This window comes from Enhydra lutris, unplaced genomic scaffold, assembly GCF_002288905.1.
Source record: "Enhydra lutris kenyoni isolate GAN:26980312 unplaced genomic scaffold, ASM228890v2 scaffoldscaffold13, whole genome shotgun sequence".
Taxonomy (NCBI): Eukaryota; Metazoa; Chordata; class Mammalia; order Carnivora; family Mustelidae; genus Enhydra; species Enhydra lutris.
In genome coordinates, this window is record NW_019154097.1 from 6,010,766 (window position 1) to 6,033,206 (window position 22,441).

Consider the following 22,441-nt stretch of genomic DNA (forward strand, 5'->3'; position numbering starts at 1 on the left):
AAGATACTGGGACTTAAAGTAGAATAAATCCATGATATGTTCTCCTCTTATCTCTACTTTTCAGTACACAGTACTCCTAACTACTGTTGCCTCTCAGAGTATACCATCCCCTTACATGCCTCTGTACCTTTGCTTATCCCTTTGTCACTTAGGGAATGCCTGCCTCATCTTTTAAAATCAGTTCAAACGACCACCATAAAGTATTTCCTGACCACCCTTTTCTTTGCTTATTCCATGCAATTATTGTGTACAATTATGTATTTATAATTTCTTCTCCACTAGGCAGTGAACTACTATCTCATTCACACATAATAAATATTTGTGAGTACTTATTATATGCCTGGCACTGTGTATGTTGTGAACTACAGATCTAACAATGAACTATGCAGACTGTTTCCCCTGTCTTAAGGAGTTTATAGCCTTATAAAGTTATTCCTTACAGTGTACATTAAGTGTTATGACAGAAGTATAGAGTACCTTGGGAGATCCGAAGATTGGTAAATCTACCCCAGGCTGGATAGGAAAGGAAGTCTTCCTGGAGCGGATGATGGCTGAATAATAATAAAAAGAAAAGAAGTGTGTCAGGTCAAGGGGTAGGCAGAAAGTGGTTTCAAGTAGTAGAAACCGCTTGTACAACAGCCTGGAATTTTAAAACTGTTAAGTTTAAAGAAGGTTGTGACGGTATTTATGGATACTGAGGTTGATTTCTGATAAAAAATAATTCAGTATAATTTTATCTCGGAAGAAGTTCCAGAATTTCTTCTCTCTGCCAGAGATTAGGAAGTAATATATAACAGCATATGTTAGAGAAAGCATCCTAAGGTTGAATTAGGCAGAAATTCAAGTGTGGGAAAAGAAATAAAAGAAATTCAAGAGTGATTGTTAGGTCTGTTATCTTTTAATTATTTGTATAAAATATATTCTCACTAAGGATTGAAAATTAGTGTAAAGTAATTAAAAGTCTGAATTATAGAGTATTTTATTGGTGTACTTTATAATCTTAACTGGTCCTAATAAAATATTGCTAAGTATGATTTTTTGAGGGAATGTCTTTGAATTAATAGATTAAAAATATGGCATTTTATTAGCAATTTTTATGTGTAAATGTGTTCTAAATAGAAAGACATTACTTGTAGCAGAGTAACTAGTTCTCATAATTACAAACCCTTTATGCTTAACATATCTCCCTCTGCAATTATGTCTTCAAAATCTCCGGTCTCCTATTAAATAGTTTCTTACCATTTATGTTTCCTATACAGATTCTAAAGTTCTTCTTTCTCTCTAGCACTGTTCTTCAAACATCCACCCCATATCCAGTTCCAAATAAAAATCAGTAATACAAAGCGAATGGATAAAATTACATTGTGGTCCTCATTGAATCATACTGTCCTTCCCTGAGATTATGTGAATTATGCTTACTTTTTATTGATATCCATATCACTGGGTTTATACAGGCAGTTTGTAGTTCTTTTTTCTTTGTTTTCTTGATTAGGTAAAATAGAGATTGTTTCTTAAGTTTTCTTTAACAAGAGATGAAATAAACCAATTTTTCTTTTCTGCTTTGTAGATTTCTTGATAACCGGCTGTTTGCTACCTGCTCTGATGACACTACAATAGCACTATGGGATCTGAGAAAACTGAACACCAAAGTATGCACTTTACATGGTCACACTAGCTGGGTGAAGAACATCGAATATGATACTAATACAAGACTCTTAGTAACATCAGGATTTGATGGAAATGTCATTATTTGGGACACCAACAGGTTTGTGAATAGGAGACCATGTTAGGATTGTGAACAACAAAAAAAATTTTTAAAGATTTCTTTATGTGACAGAGAGAGGGAGAGACAGCAAGCATGTGGGGTGGGGGAGTGTCAGAGGGAGAGGGATAGAGAGAATCTCAAGCAGACTCCCTGTTGAGCATAGAACCTGGTGTGCGTCTCTGTCTCACAACCCTGAGATCATGACCTAAGAAATCAGGAGTTGGGTGCTTAACTGACTGAGCCACCCAGATGCTCCCCCAAAATATTTGTTAAAATGGTAAACAAATTCAGTGTTCTATCTTAGCTTTCATATCTCTTTAGGAGAAAAACCTGACTTTGGGAAAAATAAAAAATGATTCCATCTTTTATTACTTCCTCTTAGTCATATCCTGCAACTAAAAAATTTGGAGAAAATTAAATGGAAAGGAAACAAAGCAGTATAGTTAATGATGAAAACTGGTTTATAAGATGAGTTTCCTAAACTTAAGGAATTTAAGGAAAGATATTTTTGTTATTTCCTCTGTGGAACAAGTGTTTTTCATTCTTCAGTCCTTCAATTCTAAATCTATTTATTTTGTAATTTTTGTACTTTTTTTCATGCATTAAAATAGTTTCCCACTGGGAATGTTTCCCAGTGGGAATGTATGGTACGTTTTAGTTGTCACTATGGGAGGAAAAGAGAGGATTTCTACTGGCATTTAGTCAACAGGGATCAGAGTTTCTAAACATCCTGCATGGAACATTTTGCACAGTAGACTAGTCCCATCTAAAATGTCAGTGATGACTCTGTTGTAAAACACTTCAGTGAAATGTCTCCTTATAGAGAAATTGATTATTTAAAGAGTTGGAGTTTGGGGCACCTGGATGGTTCAGTTGGTTAAGCATCTCTTGATCTCAGCTCAGGTCTTGATCTCAGGGTCGTTAATTAAACCCTGCATTAGGCTGCATGCTGGGTGTGCATGCATTAAAAAAAATAGTTAAAAAAAATAGTTAAGAAATTGTTAAGAAAAGGAGTTGAAGTTTGAAAAATAATTAAAATATACCTGTTGCTAGCTATGGGGAAGTGACAATACAGTAATACATCAGGACCATTTCTGAAATATTCTTTTCAGAGGTAATATATAAAAAGAGAAGAAGGGGATATGCTTAAAGATTTCTAACTATGCATATTGTTTGAGCAGAATTATACATATTTCTTTAGATTAAGACAAGCATACCTGTTAAAATTTAGATTTTTTTTAAAATTTAGAAATAAAATTGGAATAGGAATATGAATGGTAAGTTCTAAATTAGTGAACAAAAGCTAGGAAAACATGAACTGTCCAATAGAGTCAGAGAAGGGGGAAAATCATTTTTTAAAAAGAGGTAAATTGGGAAGCAGAAAAATATGGTAGGCAGAAAAACCAAATAATAATTGCAATAAATACATATGGACTGAAGTAGCCAGTAAAAAAATAGATAAGGTTAGATCGAATTAAAAAAGAAAACCAGGGGTGCCTGGGTGGCTCAGTGGTTTAAAGCCTTTGCCTTCGGCTCAGGTCATGATCCCAGGGTCCTGGGATCAAGCCCCGTATCGGGCTCTCTGCTCAGTGGGGAGCCTGCTTCCCCCTCTCTCTCTCTGCCTGCCTCTCTGTCTGTCAAATAAATAAATAAAATCTAAAAAAAAAAAAAAAAAAAGAAAGAAAACCAAACTATGTTCTTTGTAAGGAACACACCCAAAACATGCAAACGAGAAAGTCAAAGTAAAACCATGGGGAAGAAGTAATAGGCAAATTGAAATCAAAGAAAAACAGTTTTATCTACATTAATAGCAGAATTAGAATTTAGGCATAAAGCATTATTAGTGGTAAAAAAAAAAAAAGTACTAAAAGGTTTATTTCACAAGAACATAAAAGAAATCTTAAATGAACCTACACATTAAATGAAGCTAACACAGCTTCAAACCATAAAAAGCAAAACTGGACAGAATTATAAGAAAAAAGTAAGAATCCCCATCTCAGTGGAAAATATTAACACTATACTCTCATTTACTAGTAGATAAAATAGACTAAAAAGTTAGTAAGACCATAGGAGATCTTACTGTAATAAACCTGATTTATTAGGCATATTTAGGATTCTCTCAACAAATAGTGAATACATTCTCTGAAGCAGACTTAGAATATGTACAAAAGTAGAGCATGTACTAGATTACAAATAAGTTTCAACCAATATCAAAGATTTGTTATCACACAAATGATTTTTCCTGTCCCCAGTATGGTTTAATTAACACAGGTAAGTAAAAATTCCCATGTTTGGAGATTTATAAACTCACTTCCTAAGTAATTCATGGATTAAAGAAGTCATAGGGAAATCAGTAGGCTGAAAATTAGTGAACTAAGCGTTTTACTCAGAAAAACTGGAAAAAGATAAAAAAGAGTAAACTCAATGAAAGATTATGGAAATAATAACAATAAAAGCAGAAATTAGTGAAATTGAAAATGCATATGAATAAAGTTTTTTTTTAAAGCCTGCTTTTTTAAAAAGGCAATTGAATATGCAATTCTCTGGTAAGATTCATCTGGAGAAATAAGACAAAAGACTAATCTTAACAATAAAAAGACAAAAAATATATAGTATAATACACTTTTATGCCAGTATACTTGAAAACTTGAATGAAATAGTTTATTCAAAAAATACACCTTAGCAAAACCGATCAAGAGAGAAATAGAAAACCTAAAATACACTGTGACCTAGACTGATACTTAACCAGTATGCAGTGATTTAGCTGAAATAGTTGTTAAGATATTAAATTACTTCTGTAGTTAACACAGAAGTTAGATGTTGTAACTATAGTTAAATGATAAATAGCCACTATCCTGAATCATCCCTGGGTGGTCATATCTTGGCACCCTCTGGTTACCCAGACCCTTCTTTTAGGGATACCTGCCTGAAGATCTTCCTATGATCTAGTAGCTAAAGTCCCCCATAAACTACCCCTTCACTCCCCCTTTTATTTGGTTGTTCAACATCTCATTTAATTCTGAGAACAGCCTCATGAGTTAGATTACTATTATTATCCCATTTGAGAGCTAAAGAAACCAAGTTCAGAAATGTTGGGTAATTTGCCCACATGACTGTGAATAAGATAGTAAGATACGAGCCAAGAGTCAAACCCCTGGTTTATAGACTCCTGAAGGGCACCCTTTGCTGATGGAAGTTTAAAGATCTTCTAGTAGAGTAATTCCAGGACTCAGTTCCAACACTGCCAACTGCATCAATTTTGACTGGATCATTTTCATGCATGCTGATTATTTAAATATTCTAAACATTGCTTCTGACATAGCCATTAAAGAAATGGAAAATATCAGTTAAAATTTATTTACTAGTAAAACAGCAGGCCTTCAGTTTTACAGGTGACTTCTGTAAGATAGTACAAGAAACAGAACATTCCAATTTTATTAAGTTCACATGCCAGGAAAAAGGGGAATTCTCCTTACCTCATGTATGAAGCTAGTATAACCTTAATATATAAACTCAATAAAGATAATATTAGAAGAGAAAAATTGAAAGGTCAATCTGTAATGTGAATGTAGATACAAATATTCTAAATAGAAGGAAACTGAAACTTTTAAGATATTAATTAAAATATCATGACCAAGTTGGGTTTCTTCAAGGAGTGAAAAGATGGTATATCTGGTGTGCCTGGCTGGCTCAGTCGGAAGAGCATGCAGCTGTTGGTCTCAGCGTTGTGAGTTTGAGCCCTATGTTGGTTGTAGAGGTCACTTAAAATCTTAAAATAGAAATTCTTTTTTTTTAATCTATTTTATTTGACAGAAAGAGAGAGAGTGTGCACAAGCTGAGAGAGCAGCAGGCAGAGGGAAAGGGAAAAGCAGGCCCCTTTCTGAGTGGGGAGCCCAATGTGGGGCTCGATCCCAGGACACTGGGATCATGACCTGACCTGAAGGCATGACCGACTGAGCCACCCAGGCACACCTGTCAGTAGAAATTCTATTAATATAACTCATCACATTGATAGATTAAACAGAAAGTCCATACGATTGTTTTAATTGAGGAATAAAATTCAACATTCAATCATAATTAAAAACAAAAGGGGATATTATCAGTCTTACAGAGATTGAAAGGATTATAGAGGGATACAATGAACAACTTTATGACAACAAATGAGACAACTTAGATAACAGATACCTGGAGAGTCACAAATTACTTAAACTGATTCCAGAACAAATAGAAAATCTATAGACCTACAGACCTAAAGCAAGTAAAAAAATTGAACTGGTAATTTAAAAATCTTTCCACAGTGAAAAATCCAGTCCCAAAAGTCTTCACTGGTGAATTTTACCAGACAGTTATAGAATAAATAATACCATTCTTCCAAAAAATAGAGGAGGAGAGAACACTTCCAAACTCATTTTATGAGGCTGGTATTATTACTCTGATACCAAAACAGACAAATGTCATAAGAATAGAAAACTACAGGGGTCCCTGGGTGGCTCAGTGGGTTAAAGCTTCTGCCTTCAGCTCAGATCATGATCTCAGGGTCCTGGGATCGAGTCCCGCATCAGGCTCTCTGCTCAGCAGGGAGCCTGCTTCTCCCTCTCTCTCTGCCTGCCTCTCTGCCTACTTGTGATCTCTATCTGTCAAATAAATAAAATCTTTAAAAAAAAAACAAAAGCTACAGAACAATATTGCTCAAAAACAAAAAGAGGAAGAAAAATAGATACAAAAATCCTCAACAAAATATTAGCAAATCAAACCTAGCATCATATGTCGCAATAGAATTTACCTCAGGTGTAGAGGGTTGGTTTAAAATCCAAAAATCAATTAATATAATACATTGTATTAATAAAGGTCAGAATGCATAAACAGGATCATCTCAAGAAAGGCAGAAAAGCACTTGACAGAAATCCAATGCCCATGTGTAATAAAACTGAGAATAATAGGGAACTTTTATTCCCTAGACATCTGATAAAGGACACCTATGAGAAATTAATGGCTAAAATCATTTTTGTAAATATTTTTTTTTATTAGAGCACACTAGCAAGGGTGGGTAGGGGTAGAGAGAGAGGAACGGTTAGACTTCCCACTGAGGTGGGAGCCCAAAGACGCAGGGCTTGATCCCAAGACCCTGAGATCATGACCTGAGCTGAAGGCTGATGCTTAACCAACTGAGCCACCCAGGCACCCCTGGCTAAAATCATGTCAATGCTGAAAGACTGAATACATTCACCCTAAGATTGGGAACAAAGCAAGGATGTCTGCTCCTAACACTTTTATTCAATATTGTATTGGAAGTATAATTGCACTGGAAGTACAGTCAGAAAAGAAAAAATAGCGGGCATCCAGATTGAAAAGAAAGAAGTAATGTTCTTGTGCAAGTATGATCTTGTAGAAAATCTTAAGGATTCCACAAAAATACTAGAACTAATAAACAAGTTCATCAAGATCACAAGATATACAAGATTAATATATACAAATCAATTGTATTTCTACTTACAAGCAATGAACAATCTAAAAATGAAGAAAATTCCATTCATAATAGCATCTAAAGAAATAAGACACTTAGGAATGTATTTAACAAAAGAAGTATAAGATTTGTAGACTGAAAACTATAAAAACATTTCTAAAAGAAATGTAAGAAGATGTAAATGAATGGAGAGGCATTCCATCTTCATGGATTGGAAGACTTCAGCATCATTAAGATGGGTAACCAGGCTGGTTCAGGAGAGCATGTGACTCTTGATCTTGGGGTTATGAGTTCAAGCCCCACATTGGGTGTAGAGCTTACTTAAAAAATAAATAAAATTGGGGCGCCTGGGTGGCTCAGTGGGTTAAAGCCTCTGCCTTCGGCTCAGGTCATGATCCCAGGGTCCTGGGATCGAGCCCCGCATCGGGCTCTCTGCTCAACGGGGAGCCTGCTTCCTCCTTTCTCTCTGCCTGTCTCTCTACCTACTTGTGATCTCTGTCAAATGAATAAATAAAAAAAATCTTTAAAAAAATAAATAAATAAATAAATAAATAAATAAAATTACAGAGGACAAACAAATTTTTTTTAAAGATGGCAACTTTCTACAAATTCATCTATAGGTTTTGTGCAATCCCTATCAAGATTCCAGCTGCCTTTTTTGGACCAATTGGCAAGCTGATTCTAAAATTTATATGGAGCCAATCTTTGAAGAACAAAGTTGAAATTTTAGAACTTACTGCAAAGCCATAGTAATCAAAACAGTGTTTACTGGCATGGGATAGGCATATAAATCAAAGGAACAGAATTTTGAGAGTCCAGAAGTAAACTATTGCATGTATGATCAGTTGATTTTCAACAGAGGTGCCAAGGTAATTCAGTGGTTCAGAAAAGGATAGTCTTTTCAGTAAATGATACCTGAGCAACTGGGTATCCACATGCAAAAAGATTAATTTAGACCCTTATATCAAAAAAAAAGTAACTCAAAATGGATTTAAACCTGAAGGTAAGAGACAGAATTACGTAATTCATAGAAGAAAACGTGGGATTTAATCTTCATGCAAACCAATTACAAGTGATTCCAAAAAATAGATAAAATGGACTTCATTAAAATTAAAAACTTTTGTGTATCAGATGATACCATTACGAAAGTGAAAAGAAAAACTACAGCATGGGAGAAAATATTTGTAAATTATATCTGATAAAGGATTTGTGCCCAAAATATATAAAGAATTCTTGCAACTCACTTCATATATACACAAATAACCCAATTTAAAAATGGGCAAAATATCTGCATAGACATTTCACCAAGGAAGATAATACAAATGATTAATAGACACGTGAAAAGATGTTCAACGTCATTAGTCATAAGAAAAAGGCAAGCCAAAACCAAAATGAGGAAAATTTTCATATCCACTAAGAAGGCTTTAATTTAAAAAAGACAAATATTGACAAGAAAGTGGAGAAACTGCATCCTCCTACATTGCTGGTAGGGATGTAAAATGCAGCCACTTTAGAAAAGTTTGGTAGTTTTTTAAAATGTTAAGCATAGAGTTACCATCTGACCAGCCATTCTACTCCTAGGTATCTACCCAAGAGAAATGAACACCTGTCACCACACAAAGATTTGTACATGGATGCTTATAACAGTATTCATAATATCCCCAAAAGGGAACCAGTACAAATACCTATTCAGTGGTAAATGAATAAACAAAATGTGGTATATCTATACAATAGAAGAGTATTTGGTAATGAAAAGGAACAGAGTACTAATACGTGTCTAGAGTACGGATGAAGCTCAAAAAACAGTATGCTAAGTGAAAAAAGCCAAACCAAAAGATCACTTGCTGTATAATTCTTAAATGTCCACAATAAGCAGATCTATAGAAACAGAAATAGATTAGTGGCTGCCTATGGCTGGGAGTAGGAACAGAGAGACAGCTAGTGGGCAGGAGGGTCTTTTTTAGGATGATGAAAATGTTCTAAAATTGAGTTGATGATTTCACACTCCTTAAATTTACTAAAAATCACTTGTTAACTTAAAATGAGTGAATTTATGATATGTAAATTATATCTCAGTAAAGCTGTTAGACTTCATTAAAAATGGAAACTCATCAAAAGTGTACACTAAGGGGCACCTGGATGGCTCAGTGGGTTAAAGCCTCTGCCTTCGACTCAGGTCATGATCTCAGGGTCCTGGGATCGAGCCCCGCATCGGGCTCTCTGCTCAGCAGGGAGCCTGCTTCCTCCTCTCTGCCTGCCTCTCTGCCTACTTGTGATCTCTGTCAAATAAATAAATAAAATCTTAAAAAAAAAAAGTGTACACTAAAACAGGATATTTTTAAATAGTGAAACTTTTAGAAGTTTCCTTTATAGGAGTACCTGGCTGGCTCAGTCAGTAGAGCACGTGACTCTTGATCTCAAGGTTGTGAGTTCAAGCCCCACATTGAGTAAAGAGCTTACTCTAGGGGCGCCTGGGTGGCTCAGTGGGTTGAAGCCTCTGCCTTCAGCTCAGGTAATGATCCCAGGGTCCTGGGATCGAGCCCTGCATTGGGCTCTCTGCTCAGCAGGAAGCCTACTTCGCTTCCTCTCTCTCTGCCTACTTGTGATCTCTGTCTGTTAAATAAATAAATTAAAAAAAAAAAAAGAGCTTACTCTAAAAAAAAAAATTTTTTTTTTCTCTAAAATCAGGAAGGGAAGGGGTGCCTGGGTGGCTCACTGGGTTAAAGCCTCTGTCTTCAGCTCAGGTCATGGTCCCAGGGTCCTGGCATTGAGCCCCGCTTCAGAATCCCTGCTCTCTGCCTACTTGTGATCTCTCTCTCTGTGTCAAATAAATAAATAAAATCTTAAAAAATCAGGAAGGGAGAGAACATGGCTGCTATTACTACTACTGTATACCACTGTTTTGGGGTGGCAGAAGATAGGGTCCTAGTTGGTGCAGGAAAATGAGTATATAAGGATTGGAAGGAGAAAAAAATGAAAAAAATCGCATTCACAGATGATATGATTGTCTATATGAAGGGTTGGCAAATTTTCTGTAAAGGACTGTATAATAAATATTTTCAGCTTTGTGTGCTGTATAGTCTCTGAGCAGCCATCAACAATACATAAATGGATATTGCTGTGTCCCAACCAACTTCCTATATAAAGACAGGCCAGACTTGGCCCATAGACCAGTATTCTGACTGGTCTATGTGAAAAATCTTAGAAATTCTGTTGACAAATTATCAGAATTAATGAGTTAACCAAGATTGCTAGACATAAGATCAAAATGTAAAAATCAGTAGTGTTCCTATTTATCACAAGAAACAATTTAAAAAATTTAAAGTATGTAGTTTTTAGTGATTAAAAATTAAAAAAAAAAAACCCAGGGTGGGTCAAGTAGCAGATTAGACACAACTTTAAAAAATAGCTTGGAAGCTAGATACTAAAAATTATCCAGAATGTAACAAAAATGAGGAGATAGAATATAAGAAAGAGCGGCTATGAGACAAGGAGAATCAAATGTGAATGGTTCAAACATCTATTTGGAACTCCAAAAGAGTAGAGAAAATAAGTGACAGGCAATATTGGAGTAATGATGGAGAATTTCCCAGAATATATGAATATTATGAATCTTATGAATTAGAAAGTCAAAAGAATCCCAGTAAAATAGAAAGAAATCCAAATTTAAATATATATCAGAGTGAAACTGCAATGCTCCAAAGACAAAGAGACCAAAGGAAAAAAAAAGATAAATTGTCCAAAGTAACAATTGCCTAATAGCAGACTTAAAAATAGCAACAATGGAAGCCAGGACTCAGTGGAATATTATCCCCAGTATTCGGAAAGACACAACTATTAACCTGAAGTTTACATGCTCAGCTTAATCTTTAATCAGAGTGGAATATTTTCAGAACAGTATAAAGTGACAGTTTACCTCAACAAAATCTTACTTTAAAATGTATATTTCAGAAAGAAAGAATAAAATGGAAAGTTGGAGATGAAAGAAGGAATGGTGAGCCAAAAAAAAAAAAAAAAGTTTTATCATGTGTATAAGGCTAAGCATACACTGTAAATTCTAGTTTCAAGATTGAAAATATGACTGTTAACCAAATCCTTATATTTATGATAATTCTAGGTTTTGTTTTGATTTCTTCTGTTAGGTGTACAGAAGATGGGTGTCCACATAAGAAATTCTTTCACACACGTTTTCTCATGCGAATGAGATTAACACCAGATTGTTCCAAAATGTTGATCTCAACGTCCTCTGGATATCTCTTGATTTTGCATGATCTTGACTTAACCAAGTCTTTAGAAGTAGGCAGCTATCCCATTTTGAGAGCAAGAAGAACTACATCAAGTTCAGGTAAGCTTTTCCTTTTTGATTTCAGGAAGTTTTCCATAGAGTTTCACACAAAGGGATGGTATATGTTTCCATTCTGAGAATGATACCAGGAAGGAGGGAAGGAAATTTGAAGACATCTTTGGAAAGCTCATTGAGAGCTTTTTTCCCAAGGAAGTATGACTTATATGAATTTCTGACATAGCATTAATTTGTGCTTCTGTATCACCAATGGAATAGGAAGGACTACTGACTATAAAAATATTTTCTTTTAGTGCTTTCTGCTATCCAGAAAATCTTTTATTTATTTTTTATTAACGTATAATGTATTATTTGCCCCAGGGGTACAGGTCTGTGAATCAACAGGCTTACACATTTCATAGCACTCACCATAGCGCATACCCTTCCCAGTGTTCATAACCCAGCCACCCTATCCCTACCCCTCCATTCCCTAGCAACCCTCAGTTTGTTTCCTGAGATTAAGAGTTTCATGGTTTGTTTCCCTCCCGATCCCATCTTGGTTTTTTTCCCCTCCCTAGCCCTCAATATCCCCCGCCCTGCCTCTCAAATTCCTCATATCAGAAAGATCATATGATAATTGTCTTTCTCTGATTGACTTATTTCGCTTAGCATAATACCCTCTGGTTCCATCCACGTCATTGCAAATGGCAAGATTTCATTTCTTTTGATGACTGCATAATATTCCTGTGTGTGTGTGTGTGTGTGTGTGTGTGTGTGTGTACGTACACCAACCACATCTTTATCCATTCATCTGTTGACGGACATCTAGGTTCTTTCCATAGTTTGGCTATTGTGGACATTGCTGCTATAAACATTCCAGTCCGCGTGCCCCTTCAGATCACTACATTTGTATCTTTAGGGTAAATACCCAGTAGTGCGATTTGCTGGTCATAGGGTAGCTCTATTTTCAACTTTTTGAGGAAATTCCATACTGTTTCCCAGAGTGGCTGCACCAGCTTGCATTCCTACCAATAGTGTAGGAGGGTTCCCCATTCTCTGCATCCTCTCCAGCATCTGTCATTTCCTGACTTGTTAATTTTAGCCATTCTGACTGGTGTGAGGTGGTATCTCACTGTGGTTTTGATTTGTATTTCCCTGAAATACAAATTTCATAGCATTTCATAGCTGAGTGATGTTGAGCATTTTTTCATGTATCTGTTGGCCATTTGGATATCTTCCAGAAAATCTTTTTTTTTTTTTTTTTTAATTTATTTGACACAGAGAGAGAGAGCACAAGTAGGCAGAGAGGCAGGCAGAGAGAGAGGGGGAAGCAGGCTCCCTGCTGAGCAGAGAGCCTGATGCGGGACTCGATCCCAGGACCCTGAGATCATGACCTGAGCCGAAGGCAGAGGCTCAACCCACTGAGCCACCCAGGCACCCATTCCAGAAAATCTTTTATCAGTATTTCTAAATCATCACTATCTCAAAAAGTTAATGGTGACCCAAGGTAGGATCTATCTTTTTAAGTGCTTCTGAAGCCCAACAGAGCTTTATTACTATTTTTATTTTATTTCATTTCATTTTTATTTCACATCCCTGAGATCAAGACCTGAGCTGAGATCGAGAGCTAGACACTGAACTCACTGAGCCACCCTGGTGCCCCACCTAGCAGAGCTTTTAAGATACATTCAATATAGAGCTTTACTTTTAAGTCTGTATTACATCCCAGACTTCCAGAAGTCTATACCCAGGTAGCTGGTGCCATCCTCTTTCACAACCCCTAAATATCCTCTTGCTAAAGCTATATTCTGGTTTGTTTGTTTTAGGATTTATTTATTTATTTTTGAGCGTGGCGGAGGTTGCAGAGGAAGAGAGAAGCCTGACGCATACTCCCCACCAAGCAGGGAACACACTGGAGGGGGGAACCTCAATCCCAGGACCCCGAGATTATGACCCAAGTTGAAACAAAGAATCAGCTGCTTAACCAACTGAGCCACCTACATGCCCCTAAAACTGTATTCTTTTTCCTGTTGCTGATTCCATTAGAATGCTTCAGTGAAATTGGGGGTCAGAAAAACTTATGCACTGTAATTTATCTACATTATGTGATAGAGTCTATATTTCATTACCTTTGGGGAAAAGAGGGCTATTCCAGGAACATACCTATTTATAATTTTATGTTTATGAACAAAAACCCAGAAAAAAAGACTTAAGCATTTGAAACGCAATGTTTATAAATAACTATTTAAAATCAGCTTCAAAAGAGTAAATAAATAAAAATCAGCTTCAGATGGTTGGACTCTTTCTCCTGTATGCATAGGGCCACATTTGAAGACTCCTTTGGGAAAGTACAGGCCCCATTGTAATTGCATTTGTCCAAATTCACTACTAAAAGTAGAAATTTAAGTTTTATCAATTTATTTGCAAAGCAGGGGATTTCATAAGTATGTGAGTATAATCCTTTTACATTCAGAAATTTATTTTTAGGTTAAACATTAATAATCAACTTTAGCTTAGTAAGAGGTAGTAACTTAGAAGGTCTGGTTGGTATTTTTTTATTCAAAAACCAAGAACATTTTCTGTCTTCTAAGAGTAACTCTGATAATAACATCAAAAGGAATTAGATGAAGAAATCCTCATAAAAGTGTGGGGCCACTGAAGAGTGGGATGAAACAGAGATTGCTATTTGGAGTAATACATCAGATCCAACTATCTGATACTCGGTGTTTGTTCTTCAACAGATTTCAGTATGAAGTTTATATTGCATTTCAAAGGTAGTATTCACATAATTCCATGAATGATAACAATTGTTTGGCATGCTTAAGAAGGCTCATTTACTGTTCTCAGTAATGAACCTGGTATTTGGACCCTATTCCAAGAGTAAATGGGCTGATGAACAGCTCAGTTTTCATGTTTATTGAATTTTCTTATTCCATCTTACTACAGAAGTGATGGGGAACCCAGAGATGCTCCTGTGTTTATTTGGTTTGTCATTTTTATTTTACTTAAGCAAATCTTGGTAGAAGAGATTTTAGAAAGGGCCCAGGCCTTAGATAGAACACTTCGAAGAGCTGCCCTGCCTACCTTGGTCTTAGTTATAGGCCTGCTTTAAGTGGGCATGTACTTGCCATGTTTCAGATGGATTTTCACAGTATGCTTCAACTAGATGATTAAAAAGTTGAGACGCTATTAAGTTCTGCTAAGTTTACTGTCAGAACTTTTTGTGTTTTCAAGATCTGACTACTTCATCAAGTTCATCTGGTCCTCGAGTTTCTAGTTCACCTTGTCATCATAGTGATTCTAATTCATCTTCTGAGAAACACATGTCACGAGCCTCACAAAGAGAAGGTAGGTTAAAAGTGGAATTTTACAATCTTGCAACAATAGATTCTACCAAATAGCTTTCTTTGGTTTAGTTTTAATCCAGACAAAAGCCAGTAAAGAAGAGGATATTCTTTGACCCTCAGTCATTTTCAAAAGCTAACCAGTCTCTAGGGTTGGATATCTTGGGCTTACATCATTGTTGGAATTTGAGCTTTGGTTTTATTTACTGAATTTCGTTTGGTCTAGATTAGAGAAAAAGTAGTTTGGACATGTAGATTCCAATTGAGGTTGTTAGGGAAATTAAATGAGATATGCATGTGAGGGTGCTGTATAAGGTAATGCGTTTGTCAGGTGCTTGTGAAAGTTGCCTAGTTCCAGCCTGGTAGGCATTTTGCTCTCCCATTTCTTTATCCAAGCAATGCCTGTCAGCCTTAGAGGGATTGTGGGATAAAGTGGGCTACGACCTGGCCCTACTGTGCTTGTGCCCGTTTCCCCCCCACTGCTCTGGGAGAACTAGCTGTTTACCCTATTCTTTTCCACCCTCTAAATGAGATGCTTTTTACCTATGCAAATTTCATCTACTTCTCCAAACCAGTTCACAACTAAGAACTTTTTGTTTGTCCTCATCTTTTTGGACTGATGGCCAGATGTGGTTCTTTTTGTAATTTTGGGTCACCTTTTGGAGATGAGCATGGCTCCTACCTAGATCTTTAGGGGAGGGACTATCCATTAGACTTCTAATTTAGTTTCTTCTAGGTGGTATCACCTGGTAAGTGCTTGATAATTGCATACTTGATTATTTTGCATGACTGCTTATGTTTGTAGAGTGGTTTGAGAGCCCTTCCTAAACCTACAGCCTATCTACTTTCCTTTGGGTATTCAAGACTATGACATTTAAGATTAAAAATTCCTCCTATTAAATTTAGAGATTATGCCCAGATGTGTAACATTTTTTTCTTTGATTTGTAGCAGAAACTTCTTTTCTAGATTCTACCTGTTCTACTTTGGCTACAGAACATAAGACAAGGCTCTTAATAATCATTGAGAAAAATCTTTATTGAGCTAAACCATCCATGAGGAAAAAAAACACACAAAACTTAAGAGTAGTTAGCTGCTGGTTGCAGTGGTAAACCCGAAAACCAAACTACACAGCAGTTTCAGGATACAGAGAGTTGGGAATGGGAGAAGAGACAATGTATGGAGAGCCTAGGCAGAGTATAGAGAAGAGGTGGGGCTCATACATCAGGTCGTTGTGAATGTTGGCACTCCTGGGTCTTCAGGATATCAGAATGTTCGCACCATACTTTGACAGATATAGTAGCTGTATAGAGCTGAGGCTATCAATCCCATTTCAGGATTAGAACTTTTTTTTTTAAGTGATCTCCACACCCAGTACAGGGCTCAAACTCCAGACCCTGAGATCAAGAGTCAGATGCCCCTAGAACTCTTTTTGACATGAAGTCTGCTGTGGATTGTAGCACAGATAAAGTGCAAAAACTGGTTCAAGTGAAATTAGGGAGTTCCTTGACCAGTCTTCCCTATCCCATCCCCATGTGGTTCCCTCTCTGGAGGAACCTCCAAGGAGCAGAGCTCAAAAGCCACTACTTACTTATTTAGATGGGTTTCTTTTCTGCTTTTGTTCAATTTTCAGAATTCTTGAAATAGTGGTTTTTCTCTAAAATTGTTATTAAAGTTCGGTCACATGTGAAATCATTATTTAGGTATAGTTTGGTTATAACAATGTAAATTAGAGCTTCACAGGTTTCCATCAATGCTGTAGTAATCTAAAGGGAATCTTTTAAAGAAGATAACACATCTATTTGAGAAACAGTTCACAAAGGGTCTGACAGAGGGAGCTCATAATCTTCAAAGCAACTCCTTCCGCAGGTAGAGAAGTGTTAAAATATTTCTCTTGATATTAAAGTTCTAAACTGCTTCTTTATGATGTCTGTGAAAGTGGTTCTCCACATACCTGAGGGATAGGATGTAACTCTCAGTAGTAACGGCTAGCTGTAGCAATTACTTCCGTGAGGCCTAGGAAGGAGGACAAGATGGGCCCTAACAGAGTACCGGGCGTATGTATGATTGGCAGTGTCTCCCAACCCCTCGTTTTGATACACTGATATGTGAACTATCCTCCCTTGCCTCCAAAATTATAGATGCTTATCATTTATAGTACTGTCCTTGGGGGGCCATAAGTCCTGCTCCTTGCACACATAATAGCCTTTTATTGATAATAAAGGCAGTCTCCATGGCTTCCAAGTATTTCCTTCTCTGGACTAGAGAGCACCAGGTCCTCTGAGATGAGAATTATCTTTTACTTCTTTTCCAGATTCCTTTCATGTCCTAGAATTTGATTTTTAGAGTTTTCTGAGATGTAAACCCTAATCAAAAGGATCCCTAGTCTACTTTAATGCTTTAGTCTTAGGTTATGGATTCCTGCTGCAGGAACTTGGATTCTTTAGTTCTGGTCATAACCTTTCCCCATAACCCCATGCCAAAGACATGTACACTGTACATCAAGGGGCACCATAGGTTTTTTTCTATATATGGTTTTTGGTGTTTAGTTGTTTGTTTGGAAGGTTTTTTTTCGTTGTTGTTGTTTTTGGTTTTTTGGAGGGGGCAGATTTATTTCAGAGAGAGCAAGCATGAGTGGGAGGGGCAGAGGAAGAGAGAGAATCTGAAGCGGACTCCATGCTGAGCATGGAGCCTGGTGCAGGGCTTGATCTCACAACCCTGAGATCATGACCTGAGCCAAAACCAAGAGTTGGCTGCTTAACTGATAGTGCCCCTGCAGCTGTGCCCAGTTTTTCTTTTTACATGTGGTAGCATGTAAAAATAAAAAAGGGGTGGGCTGACGCAGGAATGAAGGCTAGAGGGGGTGACTGCCAGAAATCAAAGCTTTGATGAGCTGCCTTAATCCTTTGATAATATAAATCTCACATCCTAATTTTCGTATCAGGAGTTTCACCACGAAATAGTCTTGAAGTCTTAACCCCTGAAGTTCCTGGTGAGAGAGACCGTGGAAACTGCATCACGTCCTTACAGCTGCACCCAAAGGGCTGGGCCACTCTCCTTCGGTGCTCAAGCAACACTGATGATCAGGAGGTAGGAGCAGCAGCATTCCACCTCAGCGGGGCTGGCGGAACAGCCGCTGCCGTGCATGCTCCTGGTCCCTTTATCCCTTGACCCCCTCCTTCCTCTCCAGCCTCCTCTCCAGGTTTAAATACTTTAAACCAGTATCAGCTCAGATTGTGTCCAGCTTCTTCATTCTTGCCCCCTCATCTGCCACATGCCCTTTACATAGTGAACTTCAGATGGGAGATGCTGCAGCTAAGCTGGCTAAATGTAAGGTTTTGCTAAGCCAATTGAGTTTTAGAATTTGCTCTTTTTTTAAAAACCAAGGGAGGGGTGTCTGGGTGTCTGGTCGGTTAAGTGTCTGTCTTCAGCTCAGGTCATGATTCCAGGATCCTGGGGTCGAGTCCCGGTCATGCTCCCTTCTCAGCAGGGAGTCTGCTTTTCCCTCTTGCTCTGCTCCTCCCCACTGCTCATGCTGACTCTCTCAAATAAAATTAATCAATTAATTAGTAAAACCACCAGCGGAACCTGGGGAAAGACTGAACTGATGACTGGGGAAAGGGCCTTATATCACCTCATGACTCGTCACTCTGGAAAGCAGGAGTCTTTTGAGGATCTCACTGGTTCTAGAAGTCACAACTGAAAAGAGACAAGGACCTCTGAAGTGTGTAGGAGGAGAGCTATTTTAGGCTTAGATGTCTAAACTTCAGAATATTTTAAGTATCAAAGTTGTTGTTACTTTCACAAAAAGGAATTATTACCACAGAAGTCACAGCAGCCTGAGGGAATAAAAGGCATTAGTCATAGTATGTCACAGCACACAGAATAACCTTGGCTTCTGAAGATAAGGTGTGGGGCCTACACATTTTAGTAGATGGGAGAGGGGTAGCAGTCATCTGGTTTCTTGCAACAATTCTGTGGCTTTGATGGTCTGTTGAGCTTTTTACAAAAAGAAATATTTAGCATTATTTGGGGCTCTGTAACTTTGGTTTCTCTCTTCTCTCCCCTTAGTGGACTTGTGTCTATGAATTCCAAGAAGGAGCTCCCGTGCGACCTGTCTCACCTCGCTGTTCTCTACGACTAACTCATTACATTGAAGAAGCCAATGTAGGCAGGGGTTATATCAAAGAACTTTGCTTCAGCCCTGATGGGCGAATGGTCTCTTCCCCACATGGCTACGGGATTCGCTTGTTGGGATTTGACAAACAGTGCAGTGAACTTATAGACTGTTTGCCCAAAGAAGCCAGTCCCCTGCGGGTGATCCGTTCTCTGTACTCTCATAATGACGTGGTACTGACGACGAAGTTCTCTCCAACACATTGTCAGATTGCCTCAGGGTGCCTTAGCGGACGGGTTTCTTTGTATCAGCCAAAGTTTTAGGCACAACTTACATCAAATAAGGAACTCTTCTGGTGTTTGACTCATAAATTACTTCAATTTGGGTGAAGTATTTCCTTTTTAGAAGATCTTAAAAGTTTGGGTCAAGATCCCGGTTATTATGGGTCCACGAACACACCTGTGACCTGAGGACTTGGCTGTCCGGTATCGTAGGGGCCTCGCCAAGTTAGACTCTACGCAGCAGCAGCTTTTGCCGCATTCCTCTGCTCCTGTGCCACCTAAACTTCAGTTCTTCTGGTTATTTTGCATGGTAGCTCTTGTCAAATTTCTTCATTTCTTTCCTTGTTTTTTTGATTTCGGTGTGAATTTCGTGGGCGTCTGGCAGGAGTTATGGCGGGGTTAGGAGAAACCCGTGACGCTATATTGAATAAACCCAGAAGTCCCATGTCAGCATACTGGTCATTAAAAAAGAAATTCCATCTTATCAGTATACTTGCCCTTTTAAAGTTGCTGTTATGTTTCTCTATAATGAGCACAGATAATGGCATTATTCTCGTAACTGTTAGTCTTACAACAAAAATGTTTTGAGTTTCCTGTTAAAATTATACATAGTTTTTCACCGTGAAGGGAATTTTGTTGTAAAACTCTAGAAAAAATAACTGCCACCTCTCTTTGTAATTTACTTGTATGAATTTAAAAATCTCTAGCATGTGTCCTTACTTGGTATTTTGTTCCTCTCAACAGCATTTAGAAAGGAAAACAGGAGAAGGAGTGGGCTTTGGTCATTTCTGTTGTATACAGGAGGATTCGTTGAGTTAGTACACTATCTGGTCAGAGTGATGAGAACCATGTGGCTTAGAATTTGTTTTCTCTGCCAGACTATGTGACTCACACAGGGTGACTTGTTATGGTATTAGGGTGGAGGGGAGATTGAGAGGAAAGAGGTGGTATTTTCTTCATCTTTACTCCTTGAGCCAGGGGGCACAAGCTTGACCCTTAGCATCAGGGAGGGGTGAGCTGCAGTCCTCTGCAAGCCACGACCTAACTGTAGTAGTCAGTGACTTGGATGTCAAGACAAAGAGCTGACGTGAAGACCTCTTATATTCTGTTCTGGAACACAGCACGCGGGTCAGTCACAGGGCTGGCCGGCCTGCTGAAGTAAGCAGCCTTCTTCTGGTCTTCACTTGGAATGACATTATATTTAGAAAAGGATCCACCAGAGGCTGGAGTAATTTAAGCCACACGCTAGCTCGTTCCCTCTCAGATCACATTCTCTTAGGCCAGTGGTTCTCAGATAATAGGGTGCGTTACAGTTATTTAGGAGCTTGTGGAAAACAGAAGCCTGGCCCTCACCTTAGGAGGCTCTGATTCAGTCAGGGAGATGACAGGAATCTGTTTTCTGGTTTGTTTGGGTTTTTTTAGGAATCTGTTTTTAATGGAAACCTCTAGTAACCTTATTCAGGTGGTTCCTAGATCAGAGTTAGAAAAACACTACCTTAAACATCAGTAAGTACTTCCGTACCTTTCAGGTGGTTAACTCCCAGAAGGTGTTTTAATTATTTAAAAAAATAGTAAATGAAATCCATTTTAGAGGTAGAAAATGTAATCAATCTCATCATCAAATGAATGAGAAAAGTTAAGTGACTTACCTAAAGTCGTCTTACAAAATTAGTGGCAGAGCCAGAACTTGAATTCAAGTCTCCTAATTCCTTGCTCAGGGCAATTTCTACTGTATTATGCTGGCTGTTAAAACAATGATTTATGAACACTTTATCTTGTCTTTAAGTTGTATTATTGTGACTACCCTTAAACTGGCTGATAGATTGAAAAACGCAAGGGAGTAGATGCTGAGAATTCCGGCCCTAAGAAAAGAATCCCAAATCTTATAGAAATATTTAAGCAACCCAAATACATGAATAAAAATGACATTTTTTTTTTTGTAGGACCTACCAGACAGCCATTCACACACGTGTGCAGAGGTTACATACATCTCCCTTGGAACAATCTTGGCTCTAGGACAAATTTTAACAATTATATCATTTTACCATGGATGTTAAAAAGAATTTGAAATTTTTTAGCCATCAAGAAAATTACTACAAAGTATAATGTAAACATTGGTTTGCCATAAATTTTTTCAAACGCCCACATATGTAAAGGAAAATAAAGTTTTGGAGGCAAAAGTACCCAATCTTAACATTCAAAACAAGCTACTGAGTACAGCGCTTCTATTGATGAAACAAAGATTCCGTATATTACAACCCCTCTGGAGAGAGTTGAATGTCGGATGCTAGACCCACGTGTTGCCCAACTCAGTTTCAGTCCATGATTCTTCAACCATTATAGTTTCTATGGTGTCAGTCTACACACTCTACTACTAACCCTCACTCACAAATTACCTTGCAAGGTAGGTGACATGAGCACCAAATTACTTTGGAAGAAATGGAGGGTCTGAAAGGTTGAGTCAGAGCTGGCACTGGGCGGCGGGGGGCGGAGAGCAACACTGGGATTTAAACCCAGCTGCTTCAGTCCAGAGCCTGGGTACTTAACTACTCTACCACTTTGACCTTTTGTTTATAAAGATGGGAAAATGGCCTGTGAATTTGTTTAGCATCCTCTGTAAATTCTTTATTACAGAGCTGACTTACCTTCTGTACCATGCAAGATTCATAAGAATGAAAATTTCCATTAGAATTAGTACCATAAACTGCAGGGCATACATACAGTCCACTCCTAACTGAAAGACTTCGAGCAGGATACGTAGCTGTAAAGAAAAATGTGGAACAAATAGCTTTGTATAAAAATAGAGCCACACAGATGAGAATTAAAAATTAGGAAACTCGACAAAACCACCTTTGTCCTCTTTTTGAGGTCGGCTGTGATCAAAACATCATGAGGGGGATATTAATCCAGGAATCATAGGGCATCAGGAATCCTAGACTCTTGGAGGAAACTGCATCTTAAAATTTCAAGGTCTCATTTCACTTAAGAGCATAAAAGCTAATCTGGGTTTTTTTTACTCTAAATTTAGTTTATTTTTTATTCATGATAACTGGTGAATATATTATAAATGGTAATGTGGTATAGTTGGTAAGTGTAGTATAAATTATACTTGTTTTAAAAACCTTTCTACTGGGGCGCCTGGCTGGCTCAGTAGAGCATGCAATTCTTGATCTTGGGGTCATGAGTTTGA

General features: G+C 37.7%; 1 protein-coding gene across 1 annotated transcript in view; it reads left to right on the forward strand.

The window, feature by feature from the left end:
* Positions 1–19,951, forward strand: part of LOC111145896 (DDB1 and CUL4 associated factor 10) — a 42,204-nt gene extending 22,253 nt beyond the window's left edge. Inside the window, exons 3-7 of the mRNA XM_022501197.1 lie at positions 1,568–1,765; positions 11,372–11,574; positions 14,746–14,859; positions 17,798–17,943; positions 18,925–19,951. Of these exons, the coding sequence (XP_022356905.1) occupies positions 1,568–1,765; positions 11,372–11,574; positions 14,746–14,859; positions 17,798–17,943; positions 18,925–19,293 (1,030 nt within the window). The 3' untranslated portion in view covers positions 19,294–19,951. The remainder of the gene's footprint in view (positions 1–1,567; positions 1,766–11,371; positions 11,575–14,745; positions 14,860–17,797; positions 17,944–18,924) is intronic.
* Positions 19,952–22,441: the final 2,490 nt, after the last annotated feature.